Source organism: Typopeltis vanoorti, chromosome 6, assembly GCF_054136105.1.
Source record: "Typopeltis vanoorti isolate ZY-2024b chromosome 6, IOZ_Tvanoo_1.0, whole genome shotgun sequence".
Lineage (NCBI taxonomy): Eukaryota > Metazoa > Arthropoda > Arachnida > Uropygi > Thelyphonidae > Typopeltis > Typopeltis vanoorti.
The window spans coordinates 110,693,932-110,714,557 of NC_143554.1; the positions used below are offsets into that span (position 1 = coordinate 110,693,932).

Below are 20,626 nucleotides of genomic sequence, written 5' to 3' on the forward strand. Positions count from 1 at the left end.
TACAAAAAACAATAGATGACACAAATCCTAGAGATATAATTTAGTAATGGGGGGTCAAAATGCTAAAATAGGAAATGACTGTACCTGTAGAAAAATGATAATGGGAAAAGAACATATAGGAAATATAAATGAAAATGGAGAGATGTTATTGGATTTCTTCATGGTGAATGAATTAGTAAGAGGAGGATCCATCTTCAAGCACAGAAATATACATAAAGTAACATGGAGAACACCAGATGGAAATATGTATAACCAAATTGACCTTATAATGATACAAAGAAAATGGAGAGGTTCTCTTTTGAACATGAGAATCTGCAAGGAAAGAGCAAGAGAGGTAAATCAGAGTAAGCTGGTGGAGAGGAGTAGAAGATTACTTTGGGAAGAGCTGGACACAGATAGAGAGAAGCACAAAACAGTCAGATGGAACTCTGAGGTCGAGGCCCTATGATTCCAATGGAGTGAAGAAGAAGAAGAAGTAAGTAATCAATGAATCAAAGAAAGGAGGGAGTAGCTAGCATATTAGGTGCTGCTAAACATGAAGATCAAGTTCTTGAATGGTAGGCAGTCCAGTAAAGTGATAGGAGCAAATTTCAAAATGAGAACTGCAGATATTTTAGTATGGTCCCATTGCAGCTACCAGTAAAGGAATTTTTTGAATCATTCATCATAAATAGCAGTTGACATAATGAAAAAATACAAGTTGATTTATCTTGGAAACCAAACAGCACAGCACAGTAGGAAATAAATCTAAGGCATACAGAATTCTGTAATCTGGAAAAACTGGGAAAAGAGTAGGGCTAATAATAAGTAGCTACTGGGTTTCTGCTATGGACTAATTATTACAAGCATCGTGTTCCACCATAAAAATGCACAAAAATTTGATATGGAGGGAACACCTGCAAAAAAAAAAGAAAAGTATTTTTGATTAGACTGTCATTGAAAATGATACATTTAGATTCTGATGAGCAGGATAAAAAATATATATATACATTGCACTGCAAAGGAAAAGGTGCATCTGCTAAAGTTCTAAAAAAATCAAAGTTGAACAACTTCCAAATGTGAACTATAGACTGAAATATAATAATATTATGGGGGGGGGGGTTTGAAGCAGAAAGTTTAAAAACAAAAATCAACTCACAGTAACTAAATAATAAAATCTAAAGAAAGCAATACTTCGGTGAATTTGAGCAGCTTGTCTGCAAAGACTGAAAAATCAGCATTTTACAATGGGTATAGGAAGTTTTAAAAAGAGGTCTATTAAAAGAAGAAGAAATAATAAGGAAAGTGCTAACTAGCAAATCAGCTTGTGCTCTTAGAGATAGATATAGAAAAAAAAATGTAGGAGAGCTAATTTATGTGTAAAAGTAGTTAAACAAAAGTCATATGAAAATCTTGGAAAGAATATAAAAGATAAATATAATAAAAGTGACAAAATGTTTTTTCTATCAACAATTTTCTTCCAAACTGGTTTATTATTATGTGTCAGCTTTCTGATTTGATTAGTTCTTGTTTTTTAATCTTCAAAAGCAGTCCTAGTTTTTGGTACTATTTGAATCTTATTCCTGAAAGACTGAAGGTCTACTACGTCTACTACCCTGCCATTTTTGCTTCAAACATTTGTCTTGCTAATCCTTCATCTCCTATTCTGTTTAATTAGTAATACTATCTTAGATTTAGCTTTGATTACCCAAAGATTAATAATTCTGATAAAATTGTATTGGTCAGCATTATATGAATAAGTGATAGAAGTGATAGATGCTTTTCATCCACTGGTAGACAAAAACTATCATCTATCATTTAGCATCCTGCTTATTGGAGGTAAGAAGGAACTTAAAGGTACCATGTTTAGTAGCACTTTCATGAAACATTATTTAAGAAATAATGAAACAACCTTCTTGACTAAGAAACACTGTTGAAGTGACACATCGTTTTATCCAAAGAGAACACCAAAACCATGCCAATGCTAGATTTTTACTTAACAAATAGCTAGTTGCAGGGGTATAATAAGAACTTGTTATATTCCTATGATTATTAAATAAGCTTTGTTGATATTAACACCTCAACCAGCCATGATGTCTATAGATGTCCAGCAAAATCTGGATACGATTCTGTAACACCTATTGAATAACATGGACAAGAAGTGCAATTTGGTCTCACTATTTCATCCACCATGGCCGGTAGCGAGGTTAAAGCATATATACCAAAGGTAATATTTATTTGATCAGAAGGCCATATATTTCTTTATCTGCATATCTTCATCAATTTTTTTTAAACTTGCTATTAAAACCACAAATGGTATTTTATGAAGTCATAAGAATTATTATAATTTTTTTATTATTTTTATTTATTTATTTTTTAGTTGCAGTTTTTTATAGTTACAAATATCCTTTTCCTCGGTTATAAGATAATGTTACTGGAAATATAACATGGCAAAGCTTATTCTATTACAAACAAATCCAATCTTTGCATTCTACCTTGTAATCAATTGTCATTACCATGGAAGATGGTCTGTAAGTTTGAGACTGAAATATATGGCCTTCTAATCAAATAAATATTACCTCTGCCTTGTGTTTTTGCATAAATATTTCATATAACTATGTGATAAATTTCTCTAAAAGAAAGAATACCAAAGGAAAAACTGTTCAAAACACTACATCTGTATAGTAAATGGAACTGTATTGAATGATATAAAGCTCATAAGCTGAAAATTACCAGTCAGAATTCAAGGTAGAGAGAGAGAGAGAGAGAGAGAGAGAGATGGTCTGAAGTTAAATCACATGTAAATCAAGAACTCTATACAGTTTATAATATATCTATATGGATTACACACAGTCTTTAGCTCAATTGATAATGCTCTTTGGAAAGAGCTAAGTAGAATCCCCTTACAAGTACTTTTCAGTTGAAGGGTGAGCTAGCCAGTCAGTCTCATTTGGAGGTGATGTCAGGTTTTTCTTCTCTTCCTGGAAATTCAGGTTTTTCATCCCATAAGACAGACAACCTAGCCTGAGAACAGAATCAACCTCCTTGTCACAGCCAGGTTATAATAGGCCTATCCAGAGATGAGACAAAACAAGATGATATGAGGTGGACTACATTAAAGCAATATTCTCATAGAATATTGAATATATTCTATGAGTTGAATATATTTAAGTTACATGGGAGAAATCAGCCAAAATATCAAGTAGCAGTACAAGACAATGTTCAAATAAATTTCAACATATACAACTGAGAATTGAATTGGAAATAAAACAGCTGATCAAAGACAGTTGTCCACAGATAATGAGTCCTGAGGAAAATTAATGGGCAGCTACTACAATGACAAAACCATATTCAAGATGAAGATATTAGAAATAAAGCAATATTAAATCTGATGTCAACATACGAGTTAAGTGCTCAGTTTTTTTTTACTTTGCATAGACGATATTAACCAAAACCGGCTGCAAGTTTTCAAGTCTTAAGCCAAATTAAATTTATTACAGAAGTTCTCTAATGAAAATCAGCACAGATTTTCATTAGAGAACTGCTGTAACAAATTTCAATGCTATGGACATGACAAAAGATATGAAAACAGGCAGGAAGACACTAAATTAAATTTGTTACAGAAGTTCTCTAATGCAAATCATCACTAATTTTCATTAGAAAACTGCTGTAACAAATTTCAATGTTATAGACATCACAAAAGATATGAAAACAAGCAGGAAGACACTAGTTAACTGCATTCATAACAGTGAATATATGGAAAAAAGTAAAACATTTGAGATATTGGATAGCATTTTTAATGGAGATGTTAAATTAAACATGCAAAATAGAAAAGAAAATAAATAAGACTAGTTTTGTAAGGAGCCAGTTGAATATATTTAAGTTACGTTGGAGAAATCAGCCAAAATATCAAGTAGCAGTATAAGATAATGCAGTTGTATATGTTCAAATAAATTTCAACATATACAACTGAGAATTGAATTTAAAATAAAACAGCTGAACAAAGACAGTTGTCCACAGATAATGAGAGTCCTGAGGAAAATTAATGAGCAGCTACTACAATGACAAAACCATATTCAAAATGAAGATATTAGAAATAACTTGCCATTATTAATATTCAGAAATGTGTAACCAAAGCTATTTGAAGATGGTTAAGGCTATGAGGCCATTATGCCTGTTAATTGCATTTGTTTTCTTCTGGCCTGTTTTTTAGGAAAAAAAAAAAGAACTCTAATTTTTCAGGGAATTGAAGAGGGCATTGTCACTTAAAGAATATGATTTCTTGTCAACTATAATATACTTTCAAACCCAAAAGACATACCGCTGCAATCTCATATCTTGAGTATAGTTGACCATTTTGCTATTTATATGTGGGAAAATGACACTGAGATTTCTAACATAGAAACAACTCTCAGTATCTCCACTTGTCTGGCTCCTACCAATAAGACCTCAATAAAGGTTGAATCCTGTTTATGTCTAGCAATGATTCTTATCATCATGTATTGTATTATACATGTCCTTTAAAAGAAGTGTGCTGCTCAATATGAGATATGAAAGAAAATCTGATATGAATTAAACTGCTCTCCATATATAAATAGCTTTGTCATGAAGATATATCATGTGCAAACTTTTATTTGTTTATGCTAAAGTAAAAATATAGATGAAATTGAAAGTTTGCATCCATATTTTATTCTATTCTTGAATGAATATGCCATTATATTCTTGTGAATATAATTTCTAGTCAGATATAAGATAGTTACAATCATACACAACTTGCACTTACCTGTTTAAATCAAAGGCTCTCACAGTACCATCCAATGATGAAGATAACATAACTTTGCCATTCTTGGTAAAGACAACTCCTGTGATACCAGATATATGTTCAACAAATGTAACAAAACAGAACCCTGAACTTGTGCTCCAAACCTTCACCTAAAAAAAAAAAAATCTTCATTTAACTATTGATAGCACCACACATTACAGTTAACAGATTACTGCTATAAAACTTTGTTTGAGAATGGGAAATGTAAGTGAACTGTGATGTATGAGATAAAATAAGATGGATACTTACATAAAATAATTAACTATTTATTAGCATATAAAATTTTCACCAATGTTTCATAAGCATTCTCAGTAAGAAAAATCCTAAAAATCTTACTCCAGTCATCAAACTTCTCTTATAAAATGAATGAAGTGAGGTAACTGGAGGTACTTTTTTAGAATTTTACTAGGATCAACCTTAAAGAAAGTTCCCTGGTCATAAGAAATAGTAGAGATCTCATTTAGAAGAAAACTCAAATTTTCAAACTGTAAAATAAACTGATTTTTTGAACAAACACATGTAACTTACAGAGGCTCCAAATTCTGTTTATGTTTATTTTGTAAAACTCATGTAATTTACAAGCACTCTGTAGCACAGTTGGTAATGGAAATGTCCTTTGAATGGAAAGAAAAATCTAAATTTGAATTCCATCTAGGCACGAGTAATTTTTATAAGAACTTTTCAGCTGAAGATGAGTTAGTCAATGTCTCATATGGAAATAGGATATTTCCTCTGGAAACTCAACTTTTTTCATCTTATAAGACAGATGAAACTGTCCAGAGAATACATACAGTTGACAGACAGTACTTCAATAGAACATGAAGGCATTGCTCTATCACTATTACTTAGGTTTCTATGAAGTCAAATTCCTTGGCTGTACTAAGCCATTGGGCTTAACATGTTATGTGTGAGATGAAATGTAATTTATAGAAATAATGCAAAAGGTACACTCCAGGCCAAACTGTCTTTTTGTTAATTTGAAGAAATTAACCCTACAAGCTTGCAGTATTGGAAAATCAGACTCCATGCACATATGAGGCAGGTTCCAAGTTTCCAGCCTGACAAACAAAATTTGCGCTGTGAGTGACAGATAGTACCATTTATGGGAACCTTAGTGTACCAGTTTGAACTCTCTATCTGCATCATTCAGTTGGAGGTACTCGTTTGACTAATACTTGGCATGCTAAGTGGCTGTAATGTTAAAAATTGTGTACTCTGCTGTGATAAAGTTTTTTGCCATAGAAGAGCTTTCTCCAAGTGCTATCAAACAGCAATTGGATGATGTTTATGGGGAAACATTTCCTTCATATTCTATATTCTTCATATACTGTGAAGGAATGGGCTAAACAGTTTCACCTAGGAAGAGAGAGAGAGAGCATTGAAGATGATCCTCATGATGGTCGGCCTGTGGAAGTGATGACTGAGGAAAATGTCTCTCTTGGTGAGGAGGAACTGCTCAATGACAGATGGCTGAAGCTCCAAGAAATCTAAGCAAAGGTTGAGACTTTCTACAGCTGTTTTTCGCATCATTCATGAGAACCTTCAATTGACAAAGGTCAGTGCAAAGTGAGTGCTCCAACTTCTCTCTTCGATTCAGAAGGAGCATCATGTGACCTGTTCCTGAAAGTTTTTAGACTTCGCCAAGGGAATCAGAGAGAAGTGCTGGAATTGCCACTATTATCACTGGGGATGAAACCATAAGCCAAGGTCACTCAGTCCACCAAGAAGATTATGGCAACCATCTTTTGGGACTGCTAGGGAATTCTCTTGATCGACTTTAAGGAAAAGAATACCATTGTTAATGCAGAATATTATGTTTCAGTCCTGCACAAACTGTGTGACAACCATAAAGGAGAATAGACAAGGAATGCTGAGTCATGGTGTTTGCCTGCCTTCACGACAATGCTCCAGTCCATATGGCTATTGTTGCGAAGGCTGCAATGAAGGACTGTGGCTTCCAGGAGATTTAACACCCACCCTGCAGCCCAGATCTAGCATCCAGTGACTACTACCTCTTTTCGAAACTGAAGAAAGACCTTCAAAGAAGAAAATCTGCAGATAACAATGAAGTGAAGGATGCAATTTTAGGCCATTTTGCAGACAAAAGTACAGACTATTTTTTCAAGGGCATAGAAATGTGAATTCAAAAATGTGAAAAGTGTGTTGAAGTAAGGGGAGATTATGTTGAAAAGTGACACAGTTGTTTTCTTTCTATCACCTCTAAAAGTTATTCAGACCAGAAACTTATGGAACCACTTTCGTACTGCACTTCAACTGATGTAATCTGCCAATAAAAGTGGGATTAGAGGAGATAACTAGAGGGGGAGAAAAGTAGAAATTAAGATTTTGTGTCGGCATAATTCATCATAGTGTCACATTACTCATTTCTCATTATGATTTGAAGTATAAAAGTAATTTGTGAGCACTGTGATTCTGGTAATAATATATTTTATGATGAATTCTTCCTCTTAAATCTGGATTTTTAAAAAAATATACAAATTATCTTGTGACAATTTCCATGGTATTCACTTTAAAACATGCACACACCCATATATTTATTCATTCATTTAAAACTGAAACCATTTAATGATATGATACAAAAGTATTATACCTTAGTTAACCAATCATTGAATGAGTTTGCATGTCAAAAGACTTGTGGAAACAGCTGTGTAAACTTGCAGTCAGTTAGCCATACCTTGTTAGAATAAGTGGATAGGATCAGAAAATTATGTAGTTCTTTTATGACCATGCTTCCAAATAATGAAAATATCTTTATCAAAGAAATTTAAGAAAGTTTACTTTGACAGCAAACTGATTTTGCATTGTGACCAAATCATCTATTTCATAAACTAATAAGAACAGAATCACAGTTTCCCCACATAGCCACCAAATTCACCAAATTAGTAGCTCATAGTGTAAGTGATCCCATCTAATAGTTTGTAAATGCACATCCCTGAGTGTCAAAATAACACTGTTCTAATTAATCAGAAAAAGTTAACAGAAATGTTGAATTCATGTTTTTGGGCTTGATGAATTCAACGTTCCTGTTATTGGGAAAAAGAAATTCAAGCAAGAATATAAACAGCTTCTATCTACCTGAGTGACATAGCATGGCAGCATGAAATAAATTGTTGGCATGAAATAAATATGTTAGAGAAGAAAGGGAGTAATGGCAAAAAACAAAAAGTCAAAAGAAAGGGATTTATGTGCCAACTAAGAAAGTTTCCTTATGCAGAATACATGGAAAGTTTCTGCCCGGTCTCTGACATGAAACAACAATTTGAAACAGTCTGTCACACAGTGAAACCTTAATCAGAAGTGATAACAAAAGGTTAACATATAAACTCAAGAAAGGGTCTGTTGTCTTTGAACTATTATAATACAAAGGCAACTCTGATGCTGAAGTTGTATTCTCACAAGCTTGCTGGTTCCCTGAAAACACTCCTCAAATATACATATCAGAACTAATCTTTAAAGGTATGGCATAACTATAAAACAACAAAATTACATAATAACCACAGTAATAAATTTTAATGAAAGTACAGATATTGTGTTTAATACAAAATATCTGTACTTTCCAAATATCAGTATAAAATATCTGTAATTTTGTTGTTTTACATATCAGAACTAATGATGATATACAAGGATGGTCTGAAAAGTTCTCAGCCTCAACCATAGATAGCAACACTATTGGCAAGATTTTTTTTTTCTAAGTTGGTACATCTGTCATAAACATCCATGTGAAATTGCAGGTCATACCATCAAGTATAGGTAATCCTCATATAATGCGGATGTTAGGTTGCCATGTTATATAAACCGCGTTATGCGAGATTCAGATCACATAGAAAAAGTAGGGCTATGTTCCGAAATCCTTTTTTTTTTAATTATATAAACAATAATGGCATATCCAACAAAAATATTTTTTATTTAATTCAGGTAATTCATGCAAGTTACGAAAACATATAAACTATTAAACAAATACATAGTATAAACTTATAAAAATTACAAATTTTACGTAAACTTCATTGCGCATAATGCATAAATGTTTCAGGCAAAATAAAATAAAGTGCATATTTTAATCGTTATCGCTATCTTCAGAAATAACATTTCATAGATGTTCTTTATTTATGAGTGACCAGACGTCATCATCACTTGAAATCTCTTGGATATCATTTGTATAATTCTCATTGCATACTTCAGCTGGTTTAGTTTTCAAGAAGTCAGTAATAAGACCTTGCTTACCACTATGCTGCAATTTTTTATTAAGTTCATAATATGGAGCTAAACAAATATCCAATTGTCTTGTGAATTTTCGAAGTGCTCCATTGAATGATCATTATCTGTAAAATAACTTCCTAACTTTCTTGCCAAGTAAAATCCTTCTGCTAATTTCTTTAAACTGAATTCTTTAATGGATTCATCACAATCAGAATCTTCAGCAGAACTTTCTCTGCTATTTGGTTCGACATCATCTATTAATTGTACCAGTTCTTCCTCATTTAAATCTATTTCCCCATCAATTAATTCACTAATTTCATTGTCAACAATCGCAAAAGCCTACTAAGTAGCCATTACTATAAAAATAATTTTTTTACATAAAAAACATTACATATTGTACATAACTCACCAGAAAATAAAGATCAGCTTAAGATTAACACACTGATGATTTTTAATGTGCTTTACTGGCAGAAAACTAAGACAATTTTCAATAATGAACACTTTATATGGCAAACAACTGACGTACATTAGCTAAAGGGTATTTCCCCTAATACAAATTTGCAAATTTAATGAAGATGAAATTTTATTTTTAAGTCATGTGGTGAAAAATATATGAAAGATAAAGGGTTATTACAATTTGTAGAATGCATTATATCGAAACCGTTTTGTATAAGTACCATGTTATACGAGGGTTACCTATAGTTTGTTTTATACAGTTGTCTGAAGCAAAAGTGTTGTCTGTATCCAGTGAAATTAATAAAATCAAGTATCGTGTGGTTATAAAATTCTTTGTAAAAGAAGGTTTAACACCAAAAGAAATTCATTTAAAGTTCATAAAAGTTTATGGGCACTCTTCTCCTTCGTTTTCGACAATTAAGAAATGGGCTGCTGAGTTTAAATATGGCCGTACCAGCCTTGAAGGTGATCCACGTGAAGAACGTCCAAAAAGTGTAACACCACCAGAAATCATTGATCAAGTGCACGATATGGTATTGGATGACCAAACAAACCTATAGTTTGTTTTATACAGCTGTCTGAAGCAAAAGTGTTGTCTGTATCCAGTGAAATTAATAAAATCAAGTATCGTGTGGTTATAAAATTCTTTGTAAAAGAAGGTTTAACACCAAAAGAAATTCATTTAAAGTTCATAAAAGTTTATGGGCACTCTTCTCCTTCGTTTTCGACAATTAAGAAATGGGCTGCTGAGTTTAAATGTGGCCGTACCAGCCTTGAAGGTGATCCACGTGAAGAACGTCCAAAAAGTGTAACACCACCAGAAATCATTGATCAAGTGCACGATATGGTATTGGATGACCGGCGAGTAAAAGTGTGTAAAACTGCTGAGACTATACGCATTTCAAAAAAATGTGTAGGATATATTTTGCATGAAGAATTGCAAATGAAAAAACTTTGCGCAAGATGGATGCTGCACTTGCTCACAGAAGATCAAAAACGCATAGATGAGACTTGGATTCACCATTACATACTACAATCCAAACAGCAGTCAAAACAGTGGACAGAAGCCAGTTGTCCAGCACCAAAGAAGACAAAGTCGGTTCCATCAGCAGGAAAGGTGTTTTGGGATGCTAAAGGCATTTTGTTTATTAATTATCTTGAAAAGGGTAAAACAATAACTGGGGAATATTATTCCGATCTTTTAACCTGGTTTGCAGAAGAAAAAAAATCATCTTTCATCAGGACAATGCACCTGCCCACAAAGGTGTTTTGGCAATGGGAAAATTAAGAGATCTGCATTATGAATTGTTGGAACATCCACCCTATTCCCCAGATTTGGCTCCCTCTGACTTCTAACTCTTCCTTGCTGGTCAATGTTTTTTCTTCGAATCAAGAGGTGATTGCAGCTGTAGAGGAGTATTTTGCAGATCTTACTGAGAACCACTACAGGGACAGGATAATGGCACTGGAGCATCGCTGGAATAAATGTATTAGTCTTAAGGGAGATTATGTTGAAAAATAAAAATAATTTTGAAATTATAAATTCGTTTTTTCATTGTTAGGCTGAGAACTTTTCAGACACCCTCGTACATATATGTTTATGATGGTTACAAACCTTACTATCATCTCCACCAGTAGCTAGATACTGGCCATCTGGAGAATATGCCACACAATTCAGGTTATTAAAATGACCCTGCTGCTTCATTACAAAAGACTCACTCTGCCATTCCCAGACAATCAGCTGGCCCAATCCTGAACTTCCTAAGGCTATCCAGTCACCAGTAGCATTGAATGCTACAGATGAGATCTCTTGCTCAGCAATCCTAATAAAAGAGGAATAAAACTGTTTAATGTTTATAAAATAATTATGCAATGCAAAATTGTCCATGGTTTCTTAATTAATAGTTACTGGACCTAAAGTGATTATTTTATCTGTAATTAGCATCCAAAAGAACTAATGCTTATTAGCTAATTTGCCCTAACTTAATCTCCTTTCTCTAGCAAAACAAGAAAAATTAAATTTTTATGCAATGGCAATTTGTTTTCTAAAAAATAACGTTCTTGAAGATTAATTCACATTAAGCTCATCCCTACTTTTCTCTGAAGAGCAACCTCAGCAACCCATATTCAGCACTGATGTGCTGTTGATTTTTGTAACATTTTATGTGTGAAATTGATATTAAAAAGTGTCACTCCTGAAGAAATGAATTTTTACTTTTAAAGGCTTTTGAATTCCTGCTGTACAGTTGTAACAATAAACTTATTGTCATGTCCTTTTAGTTAAAATAAAAACAAGGTAAACTATTCAACTCAAGAATTTGTTCATGACTATAATCATACTATTATTATTATGCTAACCGGGTGTCTTCAGTTGTTTCAATTTCACATCTTTCCTAAGGTCAGCACTGCATATGTACATATATGTATATATTTTATATTGATTCCATACATGAGAGGAGGTTAAGAGACCTACAAGCACATCAGTGGCATGTATACAGTGCAGATGAGGACCATGATAGAAGTTTATTGATTTTTTTTTCTTTAATAAAGAACTGCAGGTCGTAGTTGTTTGGGAACAAACACTACATGAGGAAGGATGTTCCAGAAGACGGGGGGATAAAAGAGGAAGATGAGAAGTGGGTTTGGTCTGTTTGTAGTTACACAGTAAAGGGATGAGGGGCAGCAGCTACTTTTGCATTAGCAGATGTAACAGAAAGTGGAGGAATGAAGGTTGCCAATTCACTGGAGCAGTGACCATGTAGAATAGACACAGTGCTGAAACACTGCATCTGTGAGATAGAGACTGAAGTTAATCTGTAAGAGAGGGATCATCAATGAGCCTAAGGGAAGTTTTAGGTGCACCACCCCCAAACATATGAGCAGTATTCTACGCATGGGCAGATTTGGGATTTGTATATAACTAAAAGTTAGTTTAGATGTAAAATAGCTCTTGAATGAAAGAGAATGCCTAGTTTTTTTCATAGTGAGGAGGCCAGCGATGTGATGTGATGTGTTAATGTCAGGAGAGACAGGAGGTAAATGTTAGTACAAGTGAGAGTTCTGATCTTGTCTGGTGATTTATGTATTACTCGGGATAAGGATAAGTGAGTTGAAATCTCTTTTGTAAGAGAAAAGACAAGACTGTGTTTTGATAACACCGAACATAACAAGGTTGTACTTGTTCCTTGAAGGATAGTATGTAGATCAATGTTTAAGGCACTGGTTGTAGATGATCTTGTAGTCTGAGATATCAGAGTGCTGCATGGCTTGTCAAATGAGTACGATGAATGGAGAGTACCATCGTCTGCAAAGCTGTAGATAGAATTAGTAGTGATTGTGAGTAGGTCATTTATGAACAGGAGTAAGAGAGTAGGCTGAATTCAAGGCTCAAGGCTAATAGGATAGAGCCTTGAGGCACTTGAGACTGATTTTTGAAGCTTGAAGAGAAGGAGCCATCAACCATGACTCACAGAAAATGACCAGAGAGAAAGATGGCTACCCAATTACAGAAGGTGGCAAGAAGACCAAAGGATGGCATTTGTCAAGCAAGCCATGATGCCAAACATGATCAAAATCTTTGGAGATGTCGAAGATGACAGCAAATTTCAGTTTATGACTGTTTATTCAATTAAATAACAATTTATGCTAAATAATGAGCTTAATGATCAGCTAATCTCAAAATATGGATATAACTATCCTTAATTTATAATCAATGATTCAGAAGGAAGATCATCAATCAATAGTGTACTTACTGATTAACAAAAGAAATATAATGTAGTTACTATTTTACAAGAAAGATGAAATATCCATTTCTGAACAAGGGTAAAACTTGCTAGTCTGGTTGACTGAGCAGATATATTGCAGGATTGCAATATATCTGCTCAGTCAACCAGAGTCAGTCAATATTGCAGGATTGCAGGCATGAATGATGGTAAATGTCTTTAAATGGTAGACAATTTTTGATGCTTGGTGTGAGATCATTACCACATTTAATGGGGGGCCTGAAGTAGCTTGAAAAAATACCATATTTTGTCTCACGGTACTGAAATGAATGATAAATTTACAAACTTTCATGATTTGTATTAAAAATACTGATATCTGTAAAGAAACCTCTGAAGAAGTGAAGTTTCAAAAGTGATGGTGCAGTCATGACTGAAGGAGCCTACACGACTTAAGGTAGCCTTTTTGGAGATTATGTCTTTTAAACATACAAGATTCCAAAGATTGCTCATGGCAAAGATGGTGTAAACAACTGCTAAGCTCTGTTTGCTTCTTCAGAAGTTTCTTACTATAAACATCAGTTTGTCTTGGTGAGACAAATTGTATTCAATTCAACAACCATCCAAATTCCGATTTTATGCTCCAACTACCATACACAGAGAGGAGTTTGCATCGTTCCACATATTAGAGTGCATAGGTTCAGTCCTGATACTCTGAATTTTTTACTGTAAATAAGAGGAACAGAAATCAACATCACTTTTGATATATGCTTTGAAATCAATGTAATAATATACTAGAAGATTTCTTTAAGAGCTGTAGCATAATAAAAAAAAAAAAAAAACTACTCGATTGCTAGCAAGTATTTAATATAAGAAGAAATATAGAAGGTGTATACAGAATCTCAAATTCAGCTGAAGATAATCATACGATTAATTACTTGAAACAGGAAGTACTCTATATGCTATCATAATATCTAAAAAGTTTTCAAATGACAGCTAAAAATACTAACTTGATAAATGAATTGGTTACATATACTTACGAGAGTGAATGAATAAGATTATAATCTGGCATTTCATGCAATAAAAAGGCACCACAAGAAAATCCAGTAACAAGTATTTTAGATTTTTTATGATAATCAGCTGATGTGAGAGTAACATAACTACTTGCTTTTACCAGATCTTTCAAAAAATGTCTGGAAAAAAATAAATAAATAAAAATATATAATTATAATAAAAATATTCCATTTTTGTTTAAATTTATTACAAAACTCAAAAGTGATAAATAAACCCATTAACCTCATCATTAACTGAACTGCTGCACTGCATTCACTTATTGAGATAAGATGTGGCTACAATGTCCCAAACTTTGGTAGGACTACATGGGCATGTGAAAAATGTAAAAAAGCTTATATGGCTATAATAAAGTGCATCAAAGACAACACAATGTAAATAACAATCACTCAGGTGGAACTCAGAAATGTGATGAAAAAAATCAGGTCTCTCTCTCTCTGCCCAAACTCTGAAAAATCTTATAAAGTCAGCTGGGACAGAGCCAATATACTCTTCTAGTGTAAAATATAAATATCAGCCCTTAGAAACAGTTCTAATGAAAAGCTACAAACTGCCTAAATGATGTCTGAATGAGATGTCCATTTGAGACATAGTGTGTAAAGAATATGATTTCACAATCAATATATGGCTATAATGCAGTGCATCAAAGACAACACAATGTAAATGACAATCACTCAGGTGGAACTTAGAAATTGTCAGGTTAAACTTAGCCTAGTGGCTATGCGCTTCACAACCATATGCCTGGGAAAGGAGTGTCCTGGGTTCGATTCCCGTCATCAATGTGAGGAGCTTAAGGATCTTTCTGTCATCACAGCCAAGTTAGCTGGTTTGGGGTGGACAGCAGGGTTTTTCTCCCCAGTTTATCTGGGGTTTTTCCTCCCGCAAGCAGGCAAACCAGACCCGGGAACACACGCAACTACAGCCATAGAATATACTGGGAGACATAGGGCTAGTCACCTTATCCTCGGGATGGATATGACTTAGAAGGACTTAAGATAGTTCTGTAACAGACCAGTAGGCCTAACACGTAGAAGAGAGAAGATTAGGGATTACTTATTCATTAAAGTATAGTATGCAATTTTATGAGTGAAGTTGATACATTAAAAATGTATCTATGTGTGGTGTGGAAGCTGTTTTGCTAGTATTTAAACTCATGGAGTTAATTTGTTAAAAGTCAGAAAATACAAGTAGGTGCTACCAAAGAAGTTAAAACATAAAAATTCTATCATTTTAGTGTTAAGATGTGGAGAAAATTATGTCAATCTTATTTTGCAAAGTATCTTTACAAAAAAAAAAAAAAAAAAAAAAAAAAAAAAAAAAAAAAGTGTGAGTATAAAGTAGTATTATTTACAATGCATTTCATTATCTCTCTCTCTTTTAAAAGAAAGAAATCCATTTATCTGCCATATTCAGCTGCATTAACAAGAAGCTATCAGAATCACATATCCATCTAGTTAATATAAGATATATACACTATCTACCAATAATTGTCCAGACACTTGAGTAATTTACAAATGATATCAGCAGGCAAAACCTAGTATCAGGTATGTCCACATCTTTGGCTTTGATCACCTCCTGCACCCTTTGAGGGAAGCTTTCTGCCAATGTGCAACAGATATCAGGTGGAATTTGTCTCCATTCCTCCATCAAAGCAGCACTGAGTTTGACGACAAATCGAGGACATGTTGCTCTGGACCTCAATCGCCATTCCAATTCGTCCCACAGGTGTTCGATGGTGTTGAGGTCTGGACTCTGTGCAAACTAGGGCAGTTGTTTAACACCCATTTTTTCATACCATTCCATAAAGCTGCAGCTTTGTGGCATGGGGCATTGTCATCTTGATAGTAACATGGATCATTCCATAAAAACTCCACAGTGTAGGCAGCACCTGATTATCCAGAATACCAGGATACTGAGTTGCTGTCATGGAATCACAAACAACAACCAGTGGTCCCACTCCAAACCAGCTGAATGCACCCCACACCATTACTCCCCCACCACCAAACTTTACTGTGGGTACAACACATTGTAGTGACAAGCATTCACCAGGCTGCCTCCACACCCAAACCCTGCTATCAGAATGGAAACAGGTGAACCTTGATTCTTTGCTCCAGAGTACCTTTTTCCACTGGTCAATTGGCCGGTTCATTCGCTCTTTGCACCAGGCAGATGAACAGCCTTGTTCGTTGCTGTGATGTTCGGCTTGTGCACAGCTGCTCTTCCTTGGAAACATAGTAAATGGAGTTCTTTTCATACAGTATTAATGCCCACCATGGTGTTATTGGCATTCTGGAACTTATCACGAATGGTCTGTGCCAACTGTCACCAGTTTTTGTGTACCATCCATTTTAACACCCTCCTATCCTTGTCGGTCATTTTCAGTGGCCACACTGGACGTTTCCCTGCACTAATGATGCCTCCATTTGTTGATCACATCACCAACTGTTGATTTTTGGATGCACCAGTTGAGCAGCAACAGCACATATGGACATGCCACCAATGTGACAGCCAGTGATGAAACCTCTCTCTCGAAGTCGCTGAGTTCATGTCATGTTGCCATACCACCTGTATTCAACTGTTACAATGAAATACTGCTTGCTAGTATCTATCTATCTATCTATATCTACAGGGTGTTCGGGATAAATTTGACATATTTATAATTAATTATATTTTTCCGTAAGTTACATGTATTAACACACACTTCTCTTCATTTAAAAGTTTGGACCCTTCTTCATTCACATACAAGATGTCAGAAAGGATGGATAGCTGGAACCCACCTGAATCATGGAAGAGAATAACTTGTATCATGATGATTCGTGCCCGCCATCAAAATAAGGATATTACGACTGCTGCCCAATGCTCCCTGAATACAGTAAAAACAATCAGGCATGAACTAGAGACTTGCAATGGTGACTACGAGGATGTAGCAAGAAGAAAGATCCCTAGCAGACGATCTGATTGCGTTCGTACAGCAGAATTCCTCGCAAATCTGCAGGAACAGGTGTTGAAGAACCCTGGCATTGGAATTCGGGCTTTGTTCGTGGAGTTGCTAACTGTAGTCAAGCCCTGGATAACAAGGGTAGCCAATGGTAGGCCGTATGTATGGCAGCAGGATTCGGCCCCTTGCCACACCTCTGGGAAAAGTCAAAAATGGTTGTCTGAAAATTTCTACGACTTCACCAGTCCAAATGTTTGGCCTCCAAACTCCCCAGACCTTAACTCCATGGATTATTTTGTATGGGGCGCAGTTGAAAAAGACACCAATCGCACTTCCAGTAATACAAAAGCCCAGTTAATGGATAAAATTAAAACAGTTTTTGCGGCCCTTCCCAGGGAGACTGTAGCATCAGCTTGTTCGAGGTTCCGAAGCAGAATTGAAGCTGTGATCGATGCTAATGGTGGTTATTTTGAGTAAATCTTGTTGATAGTATTGTAATTAACTCTGCCTGTAATGTTTTTTTGTCAATTCATTAAATTTAATAGATACAAAGAAGATTTTCTTTTTCCTTACGAAACTGTCAAATTTATCCCGAACACCCTGTATATAAATTGTGACACTAATGACACAGCAGCAATTCATTTCAATTGAAACATCTCTGCTGTGAAATACAGAGGTATAAGACAGGGTGACACAATATTTCCAAAATTATTCAAAGCGTACCTAGAAGAAATATTCAAACTTCTCAATTGGGAAGGGAAAGGTCTGAAGATAAATGGAAGATATTTAAGCCATTTATGCTTTGCAGATGGCATACTTATCTTTACTTCAACTGCACATGAATTACAGACTTGCATCCATGAACTCCAAATGGCTAGCAAAACAGCTGGCCTAAAGATAAACCTAAAGAAGACCCAAGTTATGTTCAATAGCCATGTCCAACCAAAAATAATAAAAATCCATAATGATGAAATTAAACAATAGATCATTACATATACTTAGGACAACAGATATCAATGGATCAAAATATCATGGATGAAATTAAAAGATGCACGATGCTTGGTTGGAAAGCATTTGGAAAATTACATTCAATATTCAAAAGCCAACTATCATTATGCCTGAAGAGAAAAGTTTTTAACCAATGTATTCTTCTTATATTGACATATAGCTGTGAAACATGGACACTAAATGCAAAGAAAATTCAATAATTAAGAACATAATTTAGTATGGAAAGAAGTATACTTGGTATCACAAAACTGGATCGCAAAAGGAATACCTGGATAAGAAATCAAACCAAAGTCTCTGACATCACAGGAAGAGTGAAACATCTGAAGTGGCAATGGACTGGGCATGTTGCTCGAAGACAAGATCAACGATGAACAAAAGAAGTACTGGATTGGATTCCACGAGAGGCAAGACGACCATGACACTGACCTAAATCACAGTGGATCGATGATATCATTAGATTTGAAGGAGTGACATGGGAAAGGAGAGCCATGAACAGACAGTTTTGGAGTAATCTTGGAAAGGCCTTCATCCAGCAGTGGATCAACAATGGCTGATGATGATAAGAAGTAGGGCAGTATAAACGTAGGAGTAAGTCTGACTCTATAGTCATTTGACTTGTACAATGTGGGTCTTAGTTTGCCTGTACATGCCTTGCTTGTAAAGTGCTTCTATAGAAATTGAGAAAATGCTGTACATATGCTAAAAGCTTTTGTAAAAGGTCCAATGACACCAAATGCAGTACAATGGATTGATATGAAGAGACAGACTGAAATTCTGCAAATGACTGAAGATGCAGCAACTGAAGCTGCTGAGAAGTCAAATGAGAATGCTCTAGGTTTACATGCCATCTACCATACACAATGGTATGGAGAACTTTGCATAAAGTATTGCAATGCTACCCATATAAAATCATTCACAGTCAAGAATTGCAAACAAACGGGAGATGACAATGTCTGAGAAGCATTTGCGTTGCCACTTCCGACACACATGGAGGTAGACAAGGATTGGTCTGGGAACATCCTATTGTTTTAATGCCAATCCTCTGAGTGATGAAGTGCATTTACATGTTTGTGGAAGTAAACATTCAAAACTGCAGCATGTCAACTACAGAGAATTCCTGTGCATTTCAACAAGCTCCCTTACATCTGCTAAAGGTCACAATACGAATGAGATGTATGGTCAAATTTGTTATTGGGACGTTTTTCTTCAAAGAAATCAATCAGGTCACAGGTCCAAAAAAAAAAAAAAAAAAATTGAACAGAGTAACATTAACATTTTGCAGAGGACAGAGTAATGAGACATTTTCTATGACGTAACCACTGCATTCACCAAACCTTAACCCCCTGTGGATTTTAGCTTTGGGGATTACCTCAAAAGCATGGTGTATTGGGGCAAAATTTTTCACCTAGAAGATTTAAAAGACAAAATTGCACATCATGAAAAACCTTTCAACAGTATGGCAGTATCAGCTATTGGTTCTTTACAAAGGCCAGCACACTGAACATCGCCTCTATTGATCATCCATATCTCTTTGACAGCTTCTTATAGTATGTTAGTTCTATATGATATGTTCTTTTTTGTATCACATTATTTTATGAAATGAGCAAAATAAGTATTCGAATAACTTCATTTATCCTCGACTCTGAATCACTTCACAATCACATACCATCTGGTTCATATTAATGTAATTTTCTTTTTTCTTCCACTCACAGCACTATATTTCCCCTATTGGAAATTTTTGAACTAATTTTTTTTAATTGTCAAAATCTCTTCCCCATGATCTGGTTACTAGACAAAATACCTAAATGAAGTACCCTCAAGTTTGAAATATATTTTGTTCTAGTTTAATTTGAAACATATTGTATTTTTAAAGCCTATGAAATAATTATATTTTTTCATATTGAATATTATATTTAATTAGCACAATTTCATATATTGCATGTTTTCTCTGGATACGTTAACTGTGTTAATCAAGGGATTATATATATATATATATTTATTTTTTTAAAAAAAGAATCGAATAACTAGAACCGAGATTTAAGTAAAAAGGTTTTAATATAAAAACACGACTAGTTTCGGCTTGTAACAGCCTTCATCAGGTGATATTATAAAAGAAAGAAAAAACACTGAAGCTTAAATAAACTATGTACATCATAGAGAGTCTCTATACATAACTGACATTAAATCGTTGTGGTTGTATTTAAAGCTGTTCTTTCGTTTGTTGTATTGTTGGGAAAGTACATGCTAGTAGCATCTTGTGAACGCCAGTACATGATTACAGCTGAATGACTATCTGGGAGGTTGTAGCTAAAGTTATTATTTATATGAAAAGGATTGAAGATGATTTCCCCTGATTCCACAATTTTTCTCTCTAGTTCATCATTGCAACGGAAGATGTTAGTAGATTTTTCCCAG

The 20,626-nt window shown here is 34.6% G+C and overlaps 1 protein-coding gene across 1 annotated transcript in view; it reads right to left on the reverse strand.

The window, feature by feature from the left end:
* The window catches only part of LOC150105806 (periodic tryptophan protein 2 homolog), a 203,313-nt gene that overhangs the window by 91,073 nt on the left and 91,614 nt on the right, over positions 1-20,626 (reverse strand). Inside the window, exons 9-11 of the mRNA XM_090393595.1 lie at positions 14,235-14,387; positions 11,091-11,298; positions 4,763-4,911 (exon numbers count right to left, since the gene is read on the reverse strand). Coding sequence (XP_090249721.1) covers positions 4,763-4,911; positions 11,091-11,298; positions 14,235-14,387 — 510 coding nt within the window. The remainder of the gene's footprint in view (positions 1-4,762; positions 4,912-11,090; positions 11,299-14,234; positions 14,388-20,626) is intronic.